This window comes from Panthera onca, chromosome E2, assembly GCF_046562875.1.
Source record: "Panthera onca isolate mPanOnc1 chromosome E2, mPanOnc1 haplotype 2, whole genome shotgun sequence".
Taxonomy (NCBI): domain Eukaryota; kingdom Metazoa; phylum Chordata; class Mammalia; order Carnivora; family Felidae; genus Panthera; species Panthera onca.
This window is the reverse complement of record NC_138353.1, coordinates 9,940,375-9,966,100: the sequence shown is the minus strand read 5'-3', so window position 1 is coordinate 9,966,100 and position 25,726 is coordinate 9,940,375. Positions and strand designations below refer to the sequence as shown.

Sequence of the window (25,726 nt, the reverse complement as noted above, 5' to 3'; positions counted from 1 at the left end):
AAGGTTTATATCTTCATTAGCTAGGAAGAAAGCTTTTCCCATATTATCAGTGGTGTTCGCCAGATCGGGGTTGGGAAGAACTAGTTCAGAGCACTTAGTATCCATTTGTGTAGAAATCATCCAGTGGGTTAGGTGGGAATGAGTCTTACGCACGTGAGTCTGCTAGGACTCAGAAAACACCTCCTTCCCTGGACTGGGACAGAGCAGCAAGCGAGGGAGTGCCCTCTCCAGTCCAGGGTTCAGCATGAGCTTGGGGCCTGTGCCATCGGGAGAAGCTGATCACTCAGTGCCTGGCACTTCGAGAGCCCTCAGTAAACAGTGGCCATTAGTTTGCAGAGCCTTGGGGTATAGCCTGAGCGGTTCTGGCTGCGGCTTATAAAAGCAGTCGTCTGGTATTTGAGCTTACCAAAATCGGGTGATACTCAGCTGAGGGCAGTTTTGCCCGCCAGGGGGCATTAGCAGTGTCCAGGTGATTTTGGTCGCTCGGGCTGGGGGCAGGTGGGGTGGGGAGAGGGCAGGCATGTTGCTAAATATCCATGGTGCAGGACAGCCCCCGACGAACAAGGTTATCCAGCCGCTAGCGTCAGCGCCATGGTGAGAACGTGATCTAGCCCTTTGCAGCTTCTAGAGTATTTTCTCCTCCCATCTCCTCATCACAGCACCCTTGTGAGGTAGACAGGGTGGGAGTTCTCCCCAGCTTGGTCTCTTGAGGTGAGGAAACAGAGACCTAGAAAGGCTCAGTGTTTTATCTAAGAGGATGCCGGTTGGCGGTGACAAGGGAGGTAGGACCCTGACACCTAATACCGTGTGAGACCCGTGAGAGCTGCAGCCCGGCTCCGTTCTGAGTGCTTCTAGATAGGAGCTTATGGGACCCTCGCCACACTCGTGTGAAGCAGCTGCCGGTCCCCGCGTACAGCTGTTGTAAAAGGCACGGACCGATGAAGGCCCAGACCTGCAGTCATCCCTGCCCTTGGGAGGCCGTCACTGAGGCGGGAAGGCAGAACTAGTAACCTGGAAACGGTGTGGGGGGAAAGTCTGTATTTAATCCGGGCGCTGCTGGCCTTCACCGTCAGAAGTTACAAGGGGCGGGGGGAATAGAGCGTCGCGAGGAAGAAGCTGTCGTTTTAGTGCTGTGACCTCTACGGCAGGCAGTGGTGCACGGTTGTTCAGAACAGATCTGGTTTCTCAGTCCTGGTTTTGTCATTGTTTTTGGTGGCTGATAGCCACGGAGTTAGATTCCCTGAAGCTCACTCAAGTTCACCTCTGACCTTGGGGGTGTTAATAGCACTTGCCTCATGGGATTTTTGTGAGGCTTGTATACGGGCAAAAGGCTCCACGCAAAGCAAGGAAGTCTTAGAGACCTGCGTTGTCTGTGAAGTTGGGGGCTTTGGTTTTGTTTTGGGGTTTTTGTTTTTGGCATGAGTACTTTGCAACTGCGGAGAAGTTTTGGGATTGACTCAGTTTCCCTTAATTCCATACTTGAGTCGCTATTCCCACTGGATTTTAATTTTCTGCCTGTGACACTTTGTTGGGTAATACATCCCCTGTGTTTGTTTACTTCTCTCTTCTAAGTGGTACTAGTTACGTTTTCGGTTTCAAGGTTCAGGGCTTTGGATTTGAACGACGTCCATTAGTTAACAGTCACAGAAACTTTTTTACTGTAGTAAGAAACATACCATACAGTGTGCTATCTTAATCTTTTTCCCATGTACAGTTCTGTAACGGTCATAGAATTCTAGAAGGAGGAGGGCCCACATCGCCTCCAGGCCAGGAATGACAGGTGTGGGCTTGCCACTCCTCCCTCTGCCCGCCTCACCTGTGGCAGACGTGGCTGTGAAGGACTCTCATCGTCGGCCAACGAGTCCAGATTGTCAGACCAGTTTCCCTGAGCCTCAGAACCCTTGCAGTGAGTGACACGAGAGGGGAAGGGAGTCTCCGTCACTGTAGAACAAATTAGTGGTGTAGTGTGGGTTTCACACCCACGTCTCCGGACTCTTCAGGGGCTGGTGCCTTCACCCCCCACCCTGTGCCCTTCCTGGCTGTTTTTGGAGATCCGCCACAACCTTTCCTGGGCTTTTCTCTCTGCAGCAGATGACAGGTTCTGACCTTTCGTGTGTGGTGTCCACGCATCCCTGCTGATGTGTTCACTTGGTCTCCGGGCTCTGCTGTATCTTTGCAGAAGGGCTGCAACTGGAGCCACAGGGCGTGCTCCAGGTGCAGTGAGCTCGAGGGCCAATTTGGCTTCTGGGAGCTTCTCCGAGAATGCATACTTGATTAACACCCTCCGCTGCCTACTGGACTAAAGTCCTGGAAGTAGAGGGAAATGGCCCTTGTGACCTGGTTACGCCAGCAGCTTAGAACCCTCCGCCTGTAGGTATGGACCTGACTCTGTGAGTGTATCATCTTCATCTTACATCCAAAGAAATCTTTGGATTTTTTAGAAGTGTTTATTTTAGAGAGAGAGCATGAGCAGGGAAGGGGCAGAGAGGGAGGGACAGGATCCGAAGCGAGCTCTGTGTTGACAGCAGAGAGCCCGGTGCGGGGCTTGAACTCACAAACCATGAGACTATGACCTGAGCTGAAGTCAGACGTTTTAACTGACTGAGCCACACAGGTGCCCCTTCTTTCAGTTTTTCTGCCCAGCCATTCATGTAGCTGTGAAAGTGTCCTGTAATTTGACCTCACTGGATTCACGCAGCAGAGCACACCAGCTCCTACGTGGGAAGTTTCCTTCTGCCAAATACACTTGCCATCAACTGTCTTTGTAACCTTGGGCAAATAACTTGCCTCTCTAGGACTTTGACCCCTCACTTATAAAATGATAAGACTAAGTTGGCGAGCCTGTCGCTAAAATCTTTTCTCAGTCTAAATAATCAGTGTATCCAATAAAATACGAACTTCTTGTGGCTTGTATTTCTGTTTATTATTTTTATACTTTTGATTAATAACTTTTTTATTTTTTATTTTGGAATAGTGTCACATTTATTTACTTTTTAAAAATTTTTCTTTAGTTTTGAGAGAGAGAGAGAGCGAGTGTGAGCGGGGGAGGAGCAGAGAGAGAGGGAGACACAGAATCCAAAGCAGGCTCCAGGCTCTGAGCTGTCAACACAGAGCCCGACGTGGGGCTGGACTCATGGACCGCGAGATCATGACCTGAGCTGAAGTCAGCCGCTTTAACAGACTGAGTCAATCAGGAGCCCCTTAATTAACAACTTTATTGACCTATGATTTATACCAGAATATTTACTTATTCTAAGTGTGCTTCTTTTAAAAGAGTTCTAGGGGCGCCTGGGTGGCTCAGTCGGTTGAGCGGCCGACTTCGGCTCAGGTCGCAATCTCGCGGTCCGTGAGTTCGAGCCCCGCGTCGGGCTCTGTGCTGACAGCTCGGAGCCTGGAGCCTGTTTCGGATTCTGTGTCTCCCTCTCTCTGACCCTCCCCTGTTCATGCTCTGTCTCTCTCTGTCTCAAAAATAAATAAAATGTTAAAAAAAAATAAAATAAAAAAAAATAAAAGAGTTCTAGAAATCATTTCATTAATTCAAACAGAATATCCTCTAGGTAGTCCTGAAGTTCACTTTTAACTAGAATCATTATTTTTGCCCAGTCTGTTTTGATTGCTAACCATAGCAATAAAAGCACAGCCCGAATAGAGGCTGATGGTCTCGTGTCATGGAAAAAGCACAGACTTTGGGGACTACCAGAGCTGAGCTCAGATCACAGCTCCGCGCCTAGCTCAGCTGGCTTAACCTTTGGTATGTGAGCTTCCAATCTAGGTTACTGACTTGGGCTTAAGGGAGCTAAGGGATAAATAACCCTGCCTTTCCTCAGCTCTAAGAAAGGTAATGAGATGGTGAATGGGAGAGGTGAGTGTCAGGGGCATGACTTCTGTACTATTTAATATTCTCTTTTGACTCTTCTTCAGAATATTTTCTGATCAGATACTGAGGAGGACTGAGATTTTTTTTTAATTTTAACTGGTTTTACTTTTTATTTTTTAAAATTTACATCCAAATTAGTTAGCATCTAGTGCAACACTGATTTCAGGAGTAGATTCCTTAGTGCCCCTTCCCCATTTAGCCCATCCCCCCTCCCACAATCCCTCCAGTAACCCTCAGTTTGTTCTCTATATTTAAGAGTCTCTTATGTTCTGTCTCCCTCCCTGTTTTTATATTATTTTTGCCTCCCTTCCCCTATGTTCATCTGTTTTGCATCTTAAAGTCCTCATAGGAGTGAAATCATATATTTGTCTTTCTCTTGTCTATTCGCTTAGCATGATACCCTCCACTTCCATCCACGTAGTTGCAAATGGCAAGATTTCATTCTCTTTGATTGCCGAGTGACACTCTGCTATATATATGTATACCACATCTTCTTTATCCGTTCATCCATCGATGGACGTTTGGGCTCTTTCCATACTTGGGCTATTGTTGATAGCACTGCTATAAACATTGGGGTGCATGTGCCCCTTTGAAACCACATACGTAGTAGTGCAATTGGTGGGTCATAGGGTAGTTCTATTTTTAGTTTTTTGACGAGTCTCCATACTGTTTTCCCAGAGTGGCTGCACCAGCTTGCATTCCCAGAGAAGATTTTTGTATTTTTTTTTTTAATTTTGTTTTTAATGTTTACTTATTTTTGAGAGAGAAAGAGAGAAAGACAGAGCACGAGCAGAAGGAGGGAGACACAGAATCCAAAGCAGGCTCCAGGCTCTGAGCTGTCAGCACAGAGCCTGATGTGGGGCTTGAACTCACCATGAGATCATGACTTGAGCTGAAGTCGGATGCTTAACTGACCCAGCCACCCAGGCACCCCAGCTGTTTGTTTTTTTTAAGTCAAGGTTTGTATACCTGAAATTGATGTAATTCTAAAATGGCCTTGCTTTTGTTTTATAAAGTCAAACAGTGTTAACATTTGACTTCAGGGTGTGGGATGGCCTTGGGGAATATCCAGGTGAACGGTCAACTTTCTAGACACTACTGTGGTTTTCGTGTGGCATGTGAGAGTGGTTATTGTGCATTTCACTACTTGCTGCCTTGCCTGGCACCATGCTGAGCATCTGACATATTGTCTTCCATTATCATGACATCCTTTGAAGTGTGGTTGTTGCCCCGCTTTGTTGAAAGAGACCAAGGTTGAGCATGGCTGTGATTTGCTCAGGCATATGCTGGGTTTTATAGACAGAACCAGGATTGAGACCATGAGGTCTGTTTGACCCATGGACTCTGCTCTTCACATCTGTTACATGCACCTCTAAGTGATTTCGTTACCTTTCAGATCAGGAGCTCTACCTTTTAGGGAAATAGGATGGCCACTACAGTACAAAAAACCCTGGTTCAAGTATATATTAGGCACAGAGGTGCTCTGAATTCTGACCCAGATAGTTTTCTTCCTTCCCTAAAAAACACTTGAGTTTTATTTTTGTTGGGAATAATATCACAGTAAGCAATTTTCAGAGAATTCCCAGTGATGTAAAAAAGTAAGTTTTCTTCATTAAGCCCTCCCTATTTCCACACCTCTTCCAATTTGTCAGGGAAACTACTAAGAATGTGTTGCCTGTCTTCTTGCAAAATGATTAACAATTACAATCACGCATGTGTGTATGTAACCAAACTTTTCAACGCTGTCGGGCAGCTTGCTTTTTTTCACCGGATGGCCTTACATGATCTGGAGAGATCTTGGAGCATATATAGAGTGACCTCACATGTCTTGTTGGCTGCATGATGTGTAGTGTTCCTTTGGGTGTACCATTGTTTGTGACCAGTTCCATCTTAAAAGGCCATGTAGGTTGTTTTCAGTTTTTCCTAGGCCTTGGAATTTGTTCCTGAGAGCCTTTCTAGGATGGTGTCTTACACATCTCATGAAACCTTAGGAGTTCCTAATGAGGATGGAGTGCTTGCTTGGCTATGATGTACACCTGAGAAGACCTCACAGGGAACCTGACTTTGTGTCCCCATTGTCCTGTGGAGCATATAGTAGGTGTTCCATAAAGAACTATTTTTTTGCCCTAGTGACTGACTCGGGCTCCTCTGGTCATTTGCTCCCCTCTAGAGGGAGAAGGGCCTGCCCGCTGATGTCCCTGGAGGACCATCTTGCCAGCCTGCTCCTCTAGGCACCCATCAGACTCTTGATTCCCACGTCGCCCTGGCCTGCCCCTCACACGGAGGAGTTTCTTACCACCCCATTCACAACAGCCTCTGATGAAGCAGCTGCCCTGGGGTGTGTGTGTGTGTGTGTGTGTGTGTGTGTGTGTGTTTGCCTCGTTTGGGTGTCGAGTGTTTTTCCAGTTTACTTCATAAGACAGTGGCCAGACTGCATGCTTCCTGCTGCATTTTTCCACTATCTTGAGAGTTGGCCTCACCATCTGTGAGCAAAAGGTCTCATCTTTTTATTATTCTCCCATGGCATGTTGCAAAACATTAAGCGTGAGCTGGTTTCCTGTGGCAAAAAGTTGACTTTGATTTGTTCTTTTTGAGGTTACTGTGAGTTTATCATAACAGGAGTGCTAAAAATATCAGGTCTAGTATGGAAACAGCATTCACGTACCAGCATGAACCAATACCATGCAGGTTTAGCCCAGAGCAGGAAGAAATGGCCTTCATCACAAGATGAGAATTACTTAGCAGAGAATCCTTGGCAATCTGAACTTTCTTAGTCTCTGTTCTGATGAGTTGTGGAAAAGTACTTAGGCCATTTTTGAGCCATAGAATTAAAGCTGAAAATAATCTTAACCAAACATTGTTTGAGCACCTGCTATGTGCCAGATCCTGTGCCTGGGAATCCTCATCAGATCCTTGCCAGTGGAAAAGAGAAACATAAACAGTTCTCCTCCTCTTGAGGAGAGCTGTACCAGAGCCGTGGAGATGGCGGTCGTGTTGTGCTATTCTGTTCTCCAGCCTGTGTGAATTACTCCGTAATAAACTGCCACGGAGCTCAGGGAACTGGGGGTCTGGCCGTCTTCGGGGAGCTGGAAAGTCTTCACAGAGGATGAGACATCTGAGCTGGCTTTTAAAGACGAGGGGGGCGGGGCACCTGGATGACTCAGGTTGGTTGAATGTCCGACTTTGGTTCAGGTCATGATCTCACTATTCCTGAGTTCGAGCCCCGCGTCGGGCTCGGTGCTGACAGCTCAGAGCCTGGAGCCTGCTTCCGATTCTTTGTCTCTCTTTCTCTCTGCCCACCCCCACTCACACTCTGTATCTTTCTCTCTCAAAAATAAATAAGCATTAGAAAAAAAAATTTAAAGAAAAAGAAGGGATTTGCTAGGGGCTGAAGAGAGGCAAGAATATAGCAGGTGGACGAGCAGTCTCTGCACCAGGTCGCTGGCGCCAAGACCATGGTGTAGCGAGGCTGGAGCTCGCCGGGAGCTGGCTGGAGGGAAGGTCATCAGGGCCCTGCTTTTCAGCCTTTAATTCTCTCTCTCTCTCTCTTTTTGTTAAGATTGGATTTTTAAGTGATCTTTACACCCAGTGTGGGGCTTGAACTCACAACCCCAAGATCAAGAGCCACACGCTCTTTCAGCTGAGCCAGTCAGGCGCCCCCAGGCTTTTATTCTTAATAGCAAGTCATTCCCCAACTGGCAGGATGTCAGAATCCCTTAGGGAACATTTGAAAAATACAGATACCCAGGTTCTAGCTCAGATTTAGGGGATGGAAGTAACTAGGTGAGGCTGGCATCTCTGCATGTTTGTGCAGCCCCCCGGTTTCTGAAGGCTCAGCCAGTTAGAGGGACACTGCCACAGAGAAGGCCATCCCGTGTCCTGTGTCACAGCTTTGGGTCACTCGTTGTGTTCTTACTTTACAACATATTAAGTATTTATTTTGAATGGGGCCATTACTACACTGAGGCAGGAAAAAAGGAACTAACCCAGGTAGTTTTTGAATATATACTCTCAGACTGAACAAAAAAGAACTATAAACAAATACTGGACTCAAGTTAGCTGGTTTGTTTTTCACAGTGGTATATGGGTTAGCACTTCTGAAACTAGTTAGTTCTAGAATGGAGCAAATTGGTAAATACATTGTGAATGATGAGAATTATTGCCAGAAAAGGGAGTTCCTAGAAGTATGGAAGGTGGGAGAGTCTAGGAAGAGCCCTGTGGGATCAGATGGGAATTGGAGTCACCAGGTAAACTCTGGTTTTTCTGTGTAGGTACACAAATAGACATGTGTATGTATGTGTCTTCACGTGATATGTATGTATTTCCTAGTTCTGTTTGCTGAGAGGGCTGAGAAGCAAAGACACTCTGGTAGCAAGCCGTGAATACGCCTCGTGCCCAGACCCTGATTGTTGATCTCCCAAGATCTGAGCTCAGAGAAATGGCTGTTTCTGGGGCTTGGGTTGGAAAATTGCAGGTGAGCTGGGAACATTCTATGCCAGAAAGTAAGGAAGCACTCAAAGAATGACAGGTCATGTCAAGGACACAGGAGTCAACTTGAAGGGGCTCCTCCTGGTGAAATCTGGGAAAGTTGGAGGATCAAGTAAACAATAGATTATAATCCTTAAATAAATTAATTTAAAAAATAAAAATAAAAGAATATGGGTCAAAGAAACATTATAACCCACAGAATAAAAAAGAGTCCATGAATCTTGTTGATACTTAAGTGAATAAGTAAATAGATGGGGGGAGGGGAAAGTTCTCCCCCCACCCCCCCACCATAGAAGAATAAAGCAAAATCTGTATATGACCATGACCGTAGTAGTAAAAATTGTCTCCGTCAAGAATCCTTGATGGATGCTAAAACTAATGGGAAGGTTTGCTGTGAAACAGAAGCGGTATCTCTTCCCAAGGTAGTTTTTATTTTATTTTTTTTTTTGATGTTTGTTTATTTTGAGAGAGAGTGCACAAGCGGTGTAGGGGCAGAGAGAATCTCAAGCAGGCTGTGCGCTGTCAGCGCAAAGCCCAGTGCCGAGCTCCGTCTCATAAACCCTGAGATCATGACCTGAGCTGAAATCAAGAGTCAGATGCTTAACTGACTGAGTTGCCACCCAAGTGCTGCCACCCCCCAAGTTAGTTTTTAACTGATTGCAGAGAGAGACTTTAGAGAGCCCTGGCAGATTGTATCTCAACCAAGAGATCAAAGCCGATGCTCCAGAAATGGGACAGATAGAGCTCATGCCTCCTGAGAGGATGCACTGAGAAGGACACACCAGCAGTCCGAACTCCCTGTCCAAAGTGGGTGATGTGAGTCTGATTATGAGGAAACCTCAGACAAACAATGATGGAAGAATATTGTACAAAGTAAATGGCTTGTACTCTTCCAGGTGTCACTAAGGACCGAAGAATTCTCGTTCCAGATTAAAGGGGAAGAGAGAGCCTGGTTAACTAAATGGAATGTAGGATTCTGGATTAGATTGGAAAGCGGGAGAGTTTTCTTTCCTTTTGCTCTCAAGGACATTAGTGAGACAGTTGGTAAAATTTGAAAAAGATGTGTAGGTTAGATAATATCCTATCAAGGTTAATTTCCTAGTTTGCCTAATTGTTTTGTGGTGATGTCGGAGAATGTTCTTGTTTTTAGGAAATACACTCTGAAGTATTTAGGGCTAAATGCCAGATCATTCAGGAAAATAGAAGTATGTATAGATATAAAGAAATACTGATAAACACGGAAGAATGTTAACATTTGGGGAATCTAGTGAAGTTATACAGGAATTCTGTCTAGTTTTTCTGTATGTCAAAAAAGTATTTCAAAAGCTAAAAATAATGAAAAGCGAGAACAATCTCCAAAAGAACTAATTCTCAGCACCTGGAATTATGTTAATATTTTATAGCTGATGAGTAATCATTGCAACGGGCTTTTTGATCTGTGCTGTGTCCGTAGAATGACGTGTTTAAGTAAGTACATCCTCATCATCTCTTCAAATGGTGGGGAGATCTGTATCTGTTATTTTCTGTGTACAGTTCCTCTAGAAAAGAGCCATATAGATGCCCTAGATTTTCAGGGGTGCCGAGTGACCCTTGCTGGGAGAGAAATACCGCTTATCACCGGTGAGAACAGCAAAGCCTTGGTGAATCAGGCAGGAGATGCTGTGCAAGGCTGGGATGGCCTCCATTTATGGGCCTTTGCTCCGCAAAAAAGAATTTCTCCTCTGTCAAGCAGGAGTGGTAGGCAGACTTCAGGGGGTGTATTTACATGTAAACAGTTCACACTCCAAGCAAGCCTTTAAGTTCTGTCTGGAGCTGGGCAGGACCTTATTAAAAAATACAAATGGTAGCCTGAGGACAAGTACTAGGCGGGGCTAAAGGCATAGATCTAGATAGTGGCCTCTGCAAGTCATTTCCCCCTACTGACCCTCATTGTTGGTTGTGGGCTGGATTAAAGATGAGGTGTCCCAACATGCTGTCTGTGTATACACAGAATGAATCTGTTGGAAACCAGTGCTCCAAATTGAGCTGTAAGTTTTATTCCAACCTATTTGCTGTATTCTCTTCTGCGGAGCTTTTGTCAAGTTCAAATGCTTGATTGGTGGCTCCTTTCACCTAAAGCCCCAGACAAGCACTCTGATGCCAGAGTCCAGCCAGATGCCTCCCTCCTATTGAGATGATCTTGAGTTTTCCCATAGGATTGTCTCTCGCCAGCAGCCTTCATCCGTGGCATAGTCCTTTTACCAGCCTCTGCTTTCAGAGTCCCTCCTCCTAATCCATTTCCAGTCACCAGACTGATCTGTCTAAAAAGTGAAATCCTTCCATGCATCTTTTTTCCCATCAGGATGCAATTTAAACTCCCTGGATTGGCATCCTAGACCTAGGACCTGCTGGCCTCTTTTTCTTTTTCTTTTTTTAAGTTATTTATTTATTTTGAGAGACAGTGTGAGTGGGGGAAGGGCAGAGAGAGAGGGGGAGAGAGAGAATCCCAAGCAGGTTCTGCACTGTCAGCGCAGAGCCCCATGTGAGGCTTGAACTCAACGAACCGAGAGATCATGACCGGAACCAAAATCAAGAGTCGGACGCTCAACCGACTGAGTCACCCAGGTGCCCCGAGCCCTACATTCTTACTGAACTACTTGCTGTCACCCCATGTTGTCATCCCTTCATTTCTACACACATTTCCATTCCTTCTGCCTGCAACATCCTGCTTCAGCCCTTCCCTCTTACTCTCATCGCCCAGCTCCAGCGTTACCTCCAGGAACCTAACTCCCCTTATCTGAGTTGCGTTTCCTTCCTTGGTAATCCCATACCACCCTCCTGACAACATAGCTGACTTGACGTCTGTCTTGTGGGCTCCCTTGTCTCTTGACTGTCCTGCACAGGCCAGATGCAGAGCCTTGGTAAATGTGAATTGATTGCTGAGGCCACCTGTCCCAAGTTTGAAGAATTTTGCTAATTCTTAATCTGTGGCTTCATTAATTTCTTTGGGCTCATGTAAAGCCACCTAGATGGTGCCAATTTGCATAGTCTTTGTCCTTTCCCCCACTATGCCACCAGACCAGAATTACCTGGAAGCCCCACACTTGGCTGCAAGACTGTGCCCTAAGCATGTAAAGGATTGAGAAGTGTTTGCACTCTCCTTGGACCCCCCATGTCCACGGAGCAAGCAGCTCCTGTGTCTGCTAGGAGCTTGCAAGGTTAAGGACCTCCCTCAGGGAGTTTAGGATCTTTTCTAAGTTGGCTAATCTTGGTTTGTGAATCTAGCCAGTCCCAAGTTTGGAGTTCACATTTCCTTTCTCCACCAGTAGAATCTTCTCAGTCACTTAAGCATTGAAGTCTCCAGCGTTGATCTGAAGGAAGAAGTTCAGGTCCCAGCCCTGCTAGGTATTTCCTGGCCTTGACGTCAGTTCCTTCACTTAGTGGCCTTTGTAGAAATGGAGGAAAGTTTGATAACTTTATACTCCTGACGATCTTGTATCCTTGAGCCTTTGAAATAGTTCTGTTTTCTCCTTTTTTAAATTGTAAAGGTGAAACATATCAGAATATTCAGATACCTCAGAGGAAACCGCCATTCATTGTGTATTCTTCTAGAGCTTTTTCTTTTCTTTCTTTTTTTTATTTTTTAGTAACCTCTATGCCCAGTGTGGGGCACATGCTTCACCAACTGAGCTAGCTGGGTGCCTCTAGAACTTTCTAGTATCTTATACCTCATTCTTCATCTCTGTATGGATTCTGTTGCAAGGTGTCTTGATGATTTGTCAACTATTGTAGACTTCAGAAAACTTTTATTTCTTTGATCCCTCCTGCTTTAGTTTTCCCTGCCCCCACCACACTCCTTACTTATCTGTCTGCTTTTATGATATGTAATGATACGTAATTGTCTTGGTCTCTAGACCTCAGCTTGATTTGGTGATCAGTTCTCTCTCTCTCTCTCTCTTTTTTTTTTTTTTTTTTTTTTAAATTTTTGAGAAAAAGAGTGTGTGTGCGTGAGCAGGGGAGGGGCAAAGAGCAAAGGGGACAGAGGATCTGAAGCAGGCTCCACACGGACAGCAGTGAGTCTGACGCGGGGCTCAAACTCATGAACCATGTGATCATGACCTGAGCCAAAGTTGAACGCTCAACTGACTGAGCCACCCAGGCACCCCAGAAGGAACTTCTTATTTTAGAACTTAACAACCTTTGCGAACCGGGTCAGAGGCAGCCATCGCTGTTTGGGCCTGGCATTCCCCAGTGGGTGTTTTGGTGTCCATCAATGACAAGAACTACTGAGGAGGAGACAGCCACAGGGAAATGAGTTCCGATAACGGGGCCAACACTTGAGTGCTTGTTGATTTGCTGCTGTCATGACCGCAGATGTTTAAAAATAATTTGTAGGAAGGGTGAAAGAAGAAAAGCAGTGGGGTTTTTTTGTTGTTGTTGTTTGGGTTTTTTGGTGCCACTGCCTTATCAGTGGTAGAGAACACAGACCACAGTCATTCAGAAAGGAAGGCAGTGCCATGTGAGAGAAGAGAGGTGAGGGGAAGGGCAGAGGTGACCCGTAAGTGTGGTCTGGCACCTTCCAGCCGGCAGCAGGTAGTCTGGCGAGAAAACCCACCCTGGTGAGGCACCTGCTCCACTCTTCAGTCTGACAAACGGGTAGAACCCTAAGTCTGCCTCATTGGGTCGCAAGGATTAAATGAAGGCCCGGCATATATTGTGCATTCGTAATTGTTGATTAAGTAAGTGTTTCACCTGTGTCACAATCGCGTTAAATCTTCATAATGCCCTTGTGAGAGCATGTCTTACTATGATCATCCACTTTCATATGAGGGTATTGAGTCTTAGATAGGCTAAGTCATTTGTCCAGGGTCACCAAACCTAGTACGTGTTCAAGCATTGCCCCCCGCAGTCAGATTTTCATTACAAGGGACCCTTGAACAACACAGATTTAAAATGTGTGGGTACACTTACACGTGAAGTTTTTCTCGATGAATACAGGGCGGTAGCGTAAAATGGGTTTTCTCTTCTCTTCTCCGTGATTTTCTTAATATTTTATTTTGTCTTGCTTACTTTATAGTAAGAACACAGTATATAACACACATACCATGAAATACTATTGTTTATATTGTTTGTAAGGCTTCTAGTCAACAGTAGGCTATTCGTAGTGAAGTTTTTGGAGAGCCAAATGCCCCTAAACCCCTGTGTTGTTCAAGGGTCGACTATATTAGCATTACTAATAATGGCATTATGTCTGTTTTAAAAATCTGAACTTCTCAAAAGCCCTGTGACATTTCCTTATTCCACTTGGCAGATGGGAACCCGAGGCCCCTAAGAGCAGACCGTAATAATGGGCAGCATTGTCGGTGAGACCTGCCTGGTTGTCTGCTCTGCGGCCCCGGCGTCTCCCCCACCCCCGACATCAGCCTGTGCTTGCGCTCGTCTCGGGCCCCCGGCCCAGCTGCAGTTCTTGTCTGGCGCCTCCCATCTTTTCTCTGACTGTCAGACAACGGTCACGGGAATGTCCTGTGCCATCTTCCCTCGGTAAGAGCAGTTGGCAGAGAGCAGCAGATGCCCAGAGTCAAGGTCATGTGCCACTCAAGTGCTGGGCTAGAGAAAAGGCCCTGTCTCCCTGCTGCTTGTGACCAGGCAGGGTGAGTGTGAATGCAGAGGGCCCTGTCAGAACCCCTCTGTGGGTGGAGGCTGAGGTTGGCAAAGCTGATAGAGAAGGGGCCTTGCGGCGGGGGGCTGTGGGTCTCTCTCCTCGCCCTCCGCATAATTTGCCTCTGCATTTGAGAATTTCTTTGTCCTTCTCTTTTTATGAGTTACAGTCTTTGCATACTGTTCTACTTTCAAAGGTGAGATTCTAGCTCAGGAATCACTTGACATTTTTTAAAGGAGAACTAGAATATTTGGCTGGACCGGAGTTTGACTGAGTGAGTGGTTTGCATTATTCTAAACTGGTGGGCTCTGGGGTGGGGAGCCAAATCCATTGGAAGTGCTTTTTTTCTTGCTGACTAGCGTTTTTCCTACCTTGTCTCTATTCCCAGGAAGGCAGTGTAACATTGAGGTTCCGAGTGTGTGTGGTGGTGACCTTTGAGTCCATTGTGACTCTGAGCCTCTAAGCTTCCGTTTCCCACCTCTAGAGCAGAGTGGTGATAGTTGTACCTGCCTCATTCTATTTTATCTCCACGTGGTGGAGTGCATTTTGAATATAGGCTATAATAGGACTTATTTTATTTTGAGAGAGAGACGGCGTGTGTGTGAGGGGCAGAGAGGGAAGGAGAGAGAGAATCCCAAGCAGGCTCCACACCATCAGCACAGAGCCTGACTTGGGGCTCAAACTCATGAACTGAGAGATCATGACCTGAGTTGGATGCTTAACCAACTGAACCACCCAGGCACCCGAGAACTTTTTTTCTTTTTTCTTTTTTTTTTTTTAAGATTGTGTTTTTGGGGTGCCCAGGTGCCTCAGTCAGTTAAGTGTCCGACTTCAGCTCGGGTTATGATCTCACGGTTCGTGGGTTCGAGTCCTGTGTCGGGCTCTGTGCTGACAGCTGCTTCAGGTTCTGTGTCCCCCTCTCTCTCTGTCTGCCCCTCCCCTGCTGTCACCCTGTCTCTCTGTCTCTCTCAAAAACAAATAAACATTAAAACAATTTTTTTTAAGATTTTATTTTTAAGTAATCTCCACACCCAGCGTGGGGCTCGAACTCACAACCCCGAGGTCAAGAGTCACACACTCCACTGACCAAGCCAACCAGTGCTCCTGTAGGACTTGTTTTAAACCTAAATGTTGTAAAACCCATGTGACTAAAACCTGCTTAAACATAATTTTAATAGTTGAATACTATTCCAACCTCTCAACATATGTTTTATGTAACCATCCTGTCACCTAACGTGAGGCTATTTCCAGATTTTCAGCGGTATAAATAACGTAGCAGTGACCATTTATACATAATTCAGTCACTGGCCAAGGGTCACGACCCTTCATAAAGATCCTGTGAACCACATTTTCTCACGGTTTACTGAGCATGTACACGCCCACCAGAGCTCTGAGTGACAGAGCAGTGCCCTCTGCCTTCTTGCTTAGGTTGAGTAACCTTGGCCTTTAATTTGGTAGGCAAAACATGTCATCTTGTTTTCAGGTCATTTCTGAGAAGTAGCACTCTCCTTTCCTTCCCCCCACCAACAGCTTCCACGCAGCTACTTCAGATGCTTTTCAGAAGAAAGTGAGACGTAAATAACAGGCAACTTTCTTTTCTGTTTTGAGCTGATACGTGATGAGGTCCTACACCGGATTTCTCTGGTGAATGGTGGCTAGGACTTGGAGCTCTGGAGGGGCATTTCAGAGCAAGCCTGAGGCCGCTCCAGCGGGGAGCCTCTCTGGAGAGCAAGATCGAAGCACTCTGTGGCAGTGGTGACATTCAGGGCTTATGAGCATGCCCTCTGGATTGCAGGGCCTGGGGCTGTCTGGGTCCCTTCTGGGCCTCCAGCACAGCTCAGCACAGGGTGTGGGCGTGGAGTGCAGGTGCTCAGGAAATGTTTGTGGATGAAAAATGAATGAATGAATGCATGCAAATACCTACTTATAAGTTTCTGCGTTAAAGAGTGGGGTAAAAGAAGGGGGAAGGGGGGGCGCCTGGGTGGCTTAGTCAGTTAAGTGTCTGACTTGGGCTCAAGTCGTGATCTCATGGTTTGTGAGTTCTGGCCCTGCCTTGGGCTCTGCCCTGACAGTGCAGAGTCTACTTGGAATTCTCCTTCCCTCCCTCCCTCTCTCTGCCCCTTCCCTGCTTACTTGCTCTCTCCCTCTCTCAAAATAAATAAACTTTAAAAAATGTGTGTGTGTGGGGGGGGGGGGTGTAAGGTAAGTCTTGTGGAACTGAGCTGAGCAGATGACCAGGTGCCTCCAAAGGTAGGAAAGAGTTTGAGAGGGCCAAACTCCCAGTGAAATGTCCCTGCCTTCTCCAATCCAGCTCTGTCCCCCTCCTTTGAGCTTCATGCCCATTGGCTGGCTTTTCTGCACCTTTAACCCTCAGCTATGGCCTTGAAAGCCAGACTTCATCTTGTTTCCCTCTTGAGGGCACACGTGGTGCACTGTGTATCTTTTTTTGTTTCTTGCTGGACCTTCCAGATCTACTGTGTTTGTAAATGACATGGTAAGGAACAGATCCATCCTGGCTATCTTGAAAACTCTGTTAAATTCTGTTAGTAGAAAAGCAGGCCTGGTTAGTTAGGATGTGTGAGGACCTTGTGTCAGTTGTTGTGAGCCCTCCTCTGTGTGACTTTTTCTTCCTTGGCCAAACATTGAGGCTTCCCACAGAGCAGATATTTTCTCAGTGCCCACCGTGGGGCGTGCCCTGTGCTGGGCATTAAGTAGAGAATAGTGAACAAAGCAGATATGGTTTCTGTCCCACAAGCACAAAAATCCAGGAGAGGAGACAGGTCAGTCCTTGCACAAGTGAATTTATAGACGCCTGTAAAATGCCCTACTGAGGTCCAAGCATCGGAGGAAAGAGTGTAGGGTGTGGAGAGTATCAGGATTGTTCAGAGCCGAGTCTCTCTAGTCTCCAGAGCTGACAGCTGAATTAGCGATGGTAATAAGAGTTAAGTGGGAGATTTCAGCGTGAAGTGTGTCAGTTTCTCTGGGGACGTGCAAGCTGGGTTTACGGAGACCGCGGAAGAGCCGCCGTTCCAGAGTAGTGTCATTTACCCAGTGCTTACGCTGCTCCCTGTGCTGTCCTGGCTGCTCTCAGGGTATTAACTTCACTTCTTAAACCCCGTAAGGGAAGTGCACTTAGGATTCCCATTTTACAGAGCAACTTGGGTGTTGTCACTTGCACAAGGTCACAGTGGAAAAATCGGGATCCAACCCAGGCAGCCTGGCCCCAAAGCTGTGGTCGTCACTGCTGCCGTCTGCCAATTTCAAAGCTCCTCAGGCTCTGAAGAGCAGCACGTGGATGTGCCAAGGGTGAGAACGTGCCCAGGGTCAGTCTTTGGGCCTGGTGGCCGGTCAGGACGAGATGGTTCTGCCCAGTGAGACCACCCCATTCTATCTAAGAGTGCTCTCTCAGAGCACCTTTTCTGGTTCCCACCTTTGGGGGTTTTTTTTTCTTTTTTTTGTTTTTAATGTTTATTTATTTATTTTGAGAGAGAGAGAGAACATGAGCACAGGAGGGGCAGAGAGAAAGGGAAAGAGAGTATCCCAAGTAGGCTCTTCACTGTCAGCCTGGAGCCCCACACGGGGCTCGATCGCAAGAAATGTGAGATCATGGTTCGTGAGATCACGACCTGAGCCAAAATCAAAAGTCGGACGCTTACTGACAGAGCCACCCAGACACATATTTGTTTGTTTTTATGGAGGTGTACTTGACCTGTAATATTCTATTTTACGTTACAACATAATGATTTGATATTGGCATACGCTGTGAAATGATCACAATAATACTAGTTATTAGTATCCTTGGTATGTATTTATTGAAAGAGCAATTGACCAAACAGGAGATGGAGTGTTTTGCCTTAAAAGATAGACTATAGGTTAGGAGGATAACTTTTCCTTTTCTTACTCGAGCTGATTTCCAGGCCATTCCTAGAGATGATGAGTCTCCACTGGGTGAGCCAGCTTGAGAACGGGTCTGTGGGAGGTTGGGGAGATGGGTCAAGGGCGTCTGGTACAGAGAAGCTTTAGGTGTCAGGCAGATGAGGTTTTTGTGTAGATGTGGCTTTTCCCCCTTCTCAGTTGAGCTGTTTTGGGGGGACAGCGATTGGGTTGGGGCTAATTTGCAACATTGACTTCACTTTTTTCCCCTATAAAAGTGTTGTTTTTTTTCGTTGGCCTTAGTGATTATGCTAAATATAATCAACCATTTAAACGTAGTAAGGAATTTGCAGAAAGAAATACAGTGATTAATAATACTGCTTTCCAAATTTCTGTTGTAACATGAATCTGATGTTCTGATTCAGATTAAATGTGAGTTTGAGTGTCAATTTCTTTTTACAGAAGAGCAGTATATTCACATGTACATAATTTTCTTTTAACATATGAAAAGGTTCTTGGTTTCTCCTTTTTGAAGTTTGCCTTTTTCCCTTACACAGGCAAGTCCTAAACTTGGGCAGAGACACTGGCCTATCATCTGTAGCGATGAATGTCATTCCCCCAGACTTTAACAACCTGAGTTAATTAAAAGGTTCAGAGGAAGTTAATCAAGTTTGGAACTCTAATTTTGTGCAGTGTTTTGATATGATTCGATGAGTCATCTTTTGGCAGAGCAGCTCTCCATCCCCGACAATATTTGATCTTAATGGAACAGTTTTATAATCTGGAAACTGGTGAGGAGGTGCTCTTCAGAAATGCAGAGTCAACTTGTGTGTGTGTGTGTGTGTGTGTGTGTGTGTGTGTGTGTGTGTGTGTGGCTGGCTATTTGGGAGGGGTCAAAAGCAGAACAAAGAGAGAATTTAATGAGCAAGAGCTTGTTAGGGGACAGGGTCAGTTCTGGGGCTGCTCTCTGCCCAGGACACGGGCTTCTCCCCGTCCCCCTCCACGCCTGCTGACTGGAGCGCTGACATTTGAAAAAGAGTGAAAAATACAGCTTCTGTTTGCTTTGCTGCAAGTAAGTGGCTGGACGGACTGGCCCCCTTCCCAGAGGCCCTGAGAGGACTTCAGATGTGGTCAGTGAGGTATCTGGACGGTGCCGGCCTGCCGGCCCTTGGCCAGGCGGCCTGCACCAGGACCGGGCAAGGGGCCCAGAGAAACAGCGGGGCCAGCTGCTGGCTGCCTTTGCTCTCTTTGTGCCACATCTTCCCTCTTCCTGAGATGAAGCTAGTCTTACACTCCGAAGATTAACGGGCATGGTTACTTGTGGCCTCTGCCTCTGCTTCTCACCCATTGAATTAAGAACTTAGAATTAATGGACCAATTGGGAGAGGAGAGGGCAGGACCCATCTGGAAAGTGCATCTCACAAAAAAGTGGTCAAATGTGGGAGTCCTCCTGAGGTCGGGGCGAAGAGCCAGACCACTTGGAACCCTTGGGGTTGTGTTCCTGATTTTCTGGCCATTTCTTCTGGATTCGATTAGGGTTAAGAAACACAGATTAGGAAGCCAGACCTTAATTGGTATTTCTGCTCCACTGCTTATTATTGGCAGTTGTGTTGAACAAGCCACTTAATCTCTTTGAGCTTCAGTTTCTTTATCAATAAAGTGGGGAGCTTAATCGGACCTACCTACCTCCCCAGGTCATTGTGGAGGAGTGGTAACGCACGTAAAATGTTTAGAGTAGTAGTGTTTGGCACGTTGTAGGCACTGTTTGTGCTGTAGTTATCAGAATGGTGTGAACTTTGTTCCAGGAGCTGTATTGTCTAACCAGAAGATGAAAAGTTTTGCGGTGGGGCTGAAAAAATTCTCTTCTCCCGATCCCTCATGACAGTTGGTGCTTCTGTCCCAGTGACACAGAAGTGAGGGGCATTGGAGGCGGCCAGCGTGGGGCTCCTGCTGCCCACCGCCCTGACGGCTGGAAATCAAGCAGCCTCCCTCAGTTTCCACACGGTTGCCACAGGGCCTTGGATTGGGCAGTTTGAGCGGCCCACGCTTGCCATTGCCTCTGTCACTGCTCAGGCAACACTGGTAACTCATTCTGGGTCTGTCCTCGTGTCCTCTCGGGAGTGATCGATGGGAATGATGATGACATTCGATACAGTCCGCTCAGAGTAGCCTCGTTTTGGCCACACTAGCAAATTCCCACGTTCCTTTATCTTCACAGGACATTGTTGAAAAAGAGGCTTGCGCTAAACAGGGATTTAACGGCCGCTCCTGCCACCTTCTCCACCCTGCCCCCAAATGCCTCTTCTGCAGCTGCATTTATTTTCTCCAAATTGGAATTCCAGTAGCACATCTGCCGAGTTCGAAGTGAGGCTTAGGTGATGGCAGGACAGTGCTAGCCAGCATCCACGTTGTCAGCAGCTCGGAGTCCGCTGCCAAGTGCTCAGGTAGAATGGAAGGTTCTAGGAGCTCTGCTGTTGGAAGAGAGGAAAGGAACGATATTCAAAACAGATACTCTGGAGTCCATTCTTCAAAGTTCCCGACTTGCAGAGCCCCGTCCTGGGAGTGTGAAGGTTGCCAGAGAAATTTGGACCGGGAGCCTGTCTCTGAGAAAAACTCAGCCCAGGGCAGGTCGGGTCTTTCTTTTACCTGGGCCTCATGGTTTGGAGCACTTCACAACAACCCACTTAGGAACTTCCCTCGGGCTTCGTGGGGGCCATCGGTTGTGGTTCCTGAGTCCTCGCCCCCCCACCCCCCACCCCTCCATAGGTGCAGCCTCAGGGCCTCAGCCTCCTCAGCCTCCGGGCCACAGCCTGTGCTTGGCCATCTTGCTGGTTGTCAAGCCAGGCTGCTCGTCACTGAGACGGTTTGTGAGTTGAGTCTTCAGAAAACAAGTAGGGCTGATTCCTTAGTCTGGGGTGGCTTCCAAATACTTGAATTTGTACAGAGCCTCGAAGTAATTGTGTCAGTTTTCAATCCACCTTAATTTTTAGGGAAGAGCCTGTTGTACTGACGGAAAGTATAATTTGTTGACGGAGTTCACTTTTTCGGTCCGCAAATCCCCATGAGACTTGAAAGCACTTTTTTTTTTTTAAGTTTATTTATTTTGAGAGAACGAGCAGGGGAGGGGCAGAGAAGGAGGGAGAGGGAATCCCAAGCAGGCTTCACACTGTCAACGCAGAGCCCCTTGGGGAGCTGCAGCTCCTGAACCGCAGGATGATGACCTGGGCTGAAATGGAACCTGGGCCGAAATGCAGCGCTCAACCGACTGAGCCCCCCAGGCGCCCCAAGGGAAGCGCCTTGATAACTGCGAAGCCCCCTCCAGGTGTGGGTTGCTATCCCAGCGCCCCAGGGTCCGCATGTCTCCACCCCCACTCTGGAGCAGCTGGGGTGATGCGGGAGGGGCGTTGCCCCAGGGATGAGGCCCCGGGCTGGCCATAGGCCGGCCTCAGGAAGCGCACGGGGGACGAGAACACCATCCACCCTGTGTGCGGTGAACATCGCGGACGAGGTGCGGTGGCAGGAGAGGGTGCCGGTACTTTGATCAGTCTTAGGCTCCTTCCTGTGTCTTTTTGTTGGGGTTAAAAATTCAAACCTCGTTAGGGTCTCGTTATGCAGGAGCTCTGATTTGCTGCCGTCATCTGAACCTTTCCTCTGCTTCACAAGCGAAATTAAACCTTCGTTCTGGAGGTTGACACACGAGGGAGGTTTTGTTTGTAATGACCTGGCTGTCTGATGAGTCTGAGCATTTGGCTGGCCTTTCTGGTCGAAGCAGCCCTTTGAACTGATGCCTAGAATGATGCCTCCCACCCCTGACCTGTCTTCTGGGGCATAATAGGGTCTTTTCCCTCTGCTTGAAGCTTCTCCCCTGCTTCCCCGCCCCCCAGACTCACATACACTCGACTCAGTAACTGCTCCCTCAGAGAGGCCTTAACCGATGCCACCCTACCGAGGACGTCGGATCCTCTGTTACCTTATTGTGGCACCCGTCACAGTAATTTTAGTCATTTTTAAAATTATCGATTGCCTTTCTGGCTATGTTTGTGAATAAATTAAGAGTATGTTACCTTTCACTTGGCCCACTTTTTTTTTTTTTTTTTTTTTTTTTTTTTGTAAGTTTTATTTAGGGGAGCCTGGGTGGCTCAGTTGGCTAAGCGTCTGACTTGATTTCAGCTCAGGTCACGATTGGAAAGTCGAGCCCCGCATCAGGCTCTCCGGTGACAATGCAGAACCTGCTTGGGATTCTCTCTCTTCCCTCTCTGTGCCCCTCCCCTACTTGCACTCTCTCTCAAAATAAATAATAAAAAACATTTTTAAAATATATTAACAGGGGCACCTGGGTGGCTCAGTCAGTTAAGCGTCCGACTTCAGCTCGGGTCATGAACTTGCAGTCCATGAGTTCAACCCCCACGTCGGGCTCTGTGCTGACAGCTCAGAGTTGGAGCCTGCTTCGGATTCTGTCTCCCTCTTTCTGTGTCCCTCCCCCACTCGTACTCTGTATTTATCTCTCTCAAAAATACAAATTTTAAAAAAATTGGTTTTTAATTTAACAAAATAAAGTTGTATTTATTTAAGTAATCTCTGTACCCCACGTGGGGCCTGAGATCAAAAGTTGCACGTTCTTCCGACTCAGCCAGCCAGGCGCCTCTTACTTGGCCCACATTTTAATTAATGTACCATTTTCTGTGTTTTCGTTCTCAGCATCTGTAAGCATTTGTTATGAAAAGACCTGTTTCTAACCTGCCTTTTTTGTCTTTCCAGTGCTCCTGAAGTTCCGCACAGATAAAGGAAGAGATCCTAGTTCTGATACCTTTGGGGAAGATTCTGAGTTGTTGCTCCAGATACGAAACGATGTGCTTGACTCCCTGGGTGTTAGTCCTGACCTGCTTCCTGAAGATTTCGTCAGGTTAGTCTTCATGTTTCCCACAGGTTAGCCTGTATCGAGAACTGCCTGCTTTCAGTACACGCTTAGTTTGGGGAGATCCTTTATTAAGACCAAAAGCCCTGAAGAGAGCCTCCTTTGCTGTATTCTGCCTACTCCCATTGACCTCTGGTAAGAGAGGTGCAGGTTGTCTTTTGTCATAGATACTTTATATTCACGTGGCTGAAAACTCAAGGCAATAGAAAATCTAGATACACTATATATATACTCTCTATATATACTCTGCCAACAGCTCAGAGCCTGGAGCCTGCTTCAAATTCTATGTCTTCCTCTCTCTCTGCCCCTTCCCCGCTCATATTTTGTCTATTTCTCTCTCTCTTTTTTTTTCTCTCTCTCTCCCTCTCCCTCTCTCTCTCCCTCTCTCAAAAATAAACATTGAAAAAAATCTATATACATTACTCTATACCTTTCTCTTTATATCACCTTTTGGGGAAGTTTCCAGATCAGTACATAGTTCTCTCCCTTGTTTCTGCAGCTCTGTGGTATTTCAACATGGGCGCACTATAGTTTATTGAACTCATCCCCTACCGACTCAAGTTGTGACCAGGCTTTTGCTATCACATAATGCCGTAGCGTATGACCTTGTGAGTCGCGTTTTGTATGTGTGCAGGTGTAAGTGCAGTATCTATTCCTAGAAAGGCAGTGGCTGGGTCAGAAGATTGTAATTTATCATTTGGTGGCTAGTACCCCATTATTCTCCATTGGTAGCTTATCAGTCCGTACCCTCAGCAGCAAAGACATCTACAGTCCTAGCACCTCACCCTTGGGTCCTGGGATGCTTTCGCCCTAGACGACCAGTCTTTTACTCTGATACTCAGCAGGTTTAGGATTTGCTTGGAGAGGTCCAGAGGGCGACTAGGTCTGGATCCCCTTTCCAGGCAGTTCTGGGATCATCGCACTGTCATTCTTTCAGCGTCTCTGCAGACGCTGCCCAAAATGGGCTGTCTCTGCCCAAAATGCCTCCAGCTTATACCGCTAGCGATGGTGGCTGTATTGGGTTTATTTAATTTAGCAGCTGTTATGTACCGGGCATTGTGGTGGTTGTCTTATGTCTCCCTCTGTAACGACCCATTATATAGGGGAGGAAAAGCTAAATTAAAGCTCAACAGCTAATGACAATAGCACCACGTATTGAAGATTTTCTGTGTTTTACCTACCTGTACAGCTACATTTAATTGTCACAATAATCGCTTGAAGTGTGCGTTATTATTTTTATTTTCCCATTAGTTAAATGAAGAAACCAGTGCTCAGAAAGATGCAATCACTTGCCCATGGTGTTATTTTTAATTTTTTACTTTAATTTTTTAAAGTTTATTTATTTATTTTGAGAGAGAGTCTGTGTGTGAGAGAGTGGGTAAGGAGCAGAGATAGAATCCCAAGCAGGCTCTGCAATGGCAGCACAAAACCCAGTGCGGGGCTCAAACTCAGGAACTGCAAGATCATGACCTGAGCCAATACCAAGAGTCGGACGCTTAACCAACTGAGCTACCCAGGCACCCCATACTTTTAATTTATTTTTTTAGTGTTTGTTTTTTGAGAGAGCATGCATGCACGTTGAGTGGGAAAGGGGCAGAAAGACAGAGGGGGACAGAGGATCCAAAGTAGGCTCTGCACTGACAGCTCAGAGCCCTAGGTGGGACTCGAACTCCTAAACCCTAAGATCATGACCTCAGCCAAAGTTGGATGCTCAACTGACTGAGCCACCCAGGCGCCCCTTGCCCGAGGTTTTAGTATGCAGCCAGCCAAAATCTCACTTAGATCTTCCACACTGCTAATTTCTGGTAACAACACAGTACTACCTTGATTTCTTTTCAACAATAGAGTATATCAGGGTCCCTCCCTTTCCTTGTCCCGACTTTCTTCACTTTGGCCGGGAACCTCATTTAGACCCTACCAAAGCCCAACCAATTTAGGCCCGGCACTGGGCCTTGAACCACCTGCCAAGCTGTCGGCCAAAAATAGGCAGCAGTCTCCGGGGCACTTGTGTAAGGTGGCCCTGTGTGGTCAGGGGCTCACGACACCGCGGGCTGGGTGGGGTCCCTGTGTCCTGCTAACAGCCAGGTATGCGTCTGTTGGAGGAAGACCAGTGTGTAAGAAGCAAGTGGCGTCTGCTCTGTGCTTGTTATAGGAGGAGGGGCTGGGCCACGCGGGGCCACCAAGCAAGGCCGACGCCGAGTGCCGGGCTGTGAGGATGCAGCTTAGTGACTAATTTGGCGTCTTGAGTGAAGAACGGCCTGAAAAAAGAACAGTCTGCCTGTGCACTGCAGGCCTTGCCTTCCCGAAGGAAAAAGCCACAGCCTAACCGGCTGCCGGCTGGTGTTCTTTCCAGAGTGTTTTCTTTCCCTGCCCACCCTCTTTGCAGAAACTGCCTTCCCTTGTCTAGGTCCTCATGTGCTCAGGCGCTCCCACTCTGTTGCCCTTTAAGTAAGAGGCGTCCGGTGGCCTCTTGAAGAGTGTCTGTGTGCAGGTAGATGGAGATACGGCCTGACATGGGCTAGAGACGCTGGTGAGGAAATGAGCCGCCGCCTGGCAGCTGAGCTGCCCTCACAAATTGTCCTCTGCCAGCTCTGAGCAGGGTGCACTCGCTTGAGTTGAGAGAGCTGTGCACAAGTCTCCATTGCCCTCATCTCTGCAATTTCTAACACTGTCCTTTGTTATTTATTCTCTTTCGGAGAGCTGTATTGCTTTTCTGATTATGAAAGTAACAGATGCCCCTTGCCAGGAAGTATTGAAAGGAGGAACAAGATCGCCCATAGTCCCACCCTTGAGAAGTGGCCACTGTTAATGTTTTGGGTTTCACCTCACAGACTTCTCCGTGTATTATTTATTCTAATTTTCCTTTCAATTTTTGTTTAAGTTTTATTTATTTAAGTGATCTATCTCTACACTCCGTGTGGGACTCGAACAAAAG

The 25,726-nt window shown here is 46.9% G+C and overlaps 1 protein-coding gene across 3 annotated transcripts in view; it reads left to right on the top strand.

Moving 5' to 3' along the window:
• SAE1 (SUMO1 activating enzyme subunit 1) overlaps positions 1-25,726 on the top strand; it is a 72,645-nt gene that overhangs the window by 34,999 nt on the left and 11,920 nt on the right. For all 3 annotated transcript variants that reach the window (XM_060651566.3, XM_060651565.3, XM_060651564.3), the window contains one exon: positions 22,635-22,779. In XM_060651566.3, coding sequence (XP_060507549.1) covers positions 22,635-22,779 — 145 coding nt within the window. The remainder of the gene's footprint in view (positions 1-22,634; positions 22,780-25,726) is intronic.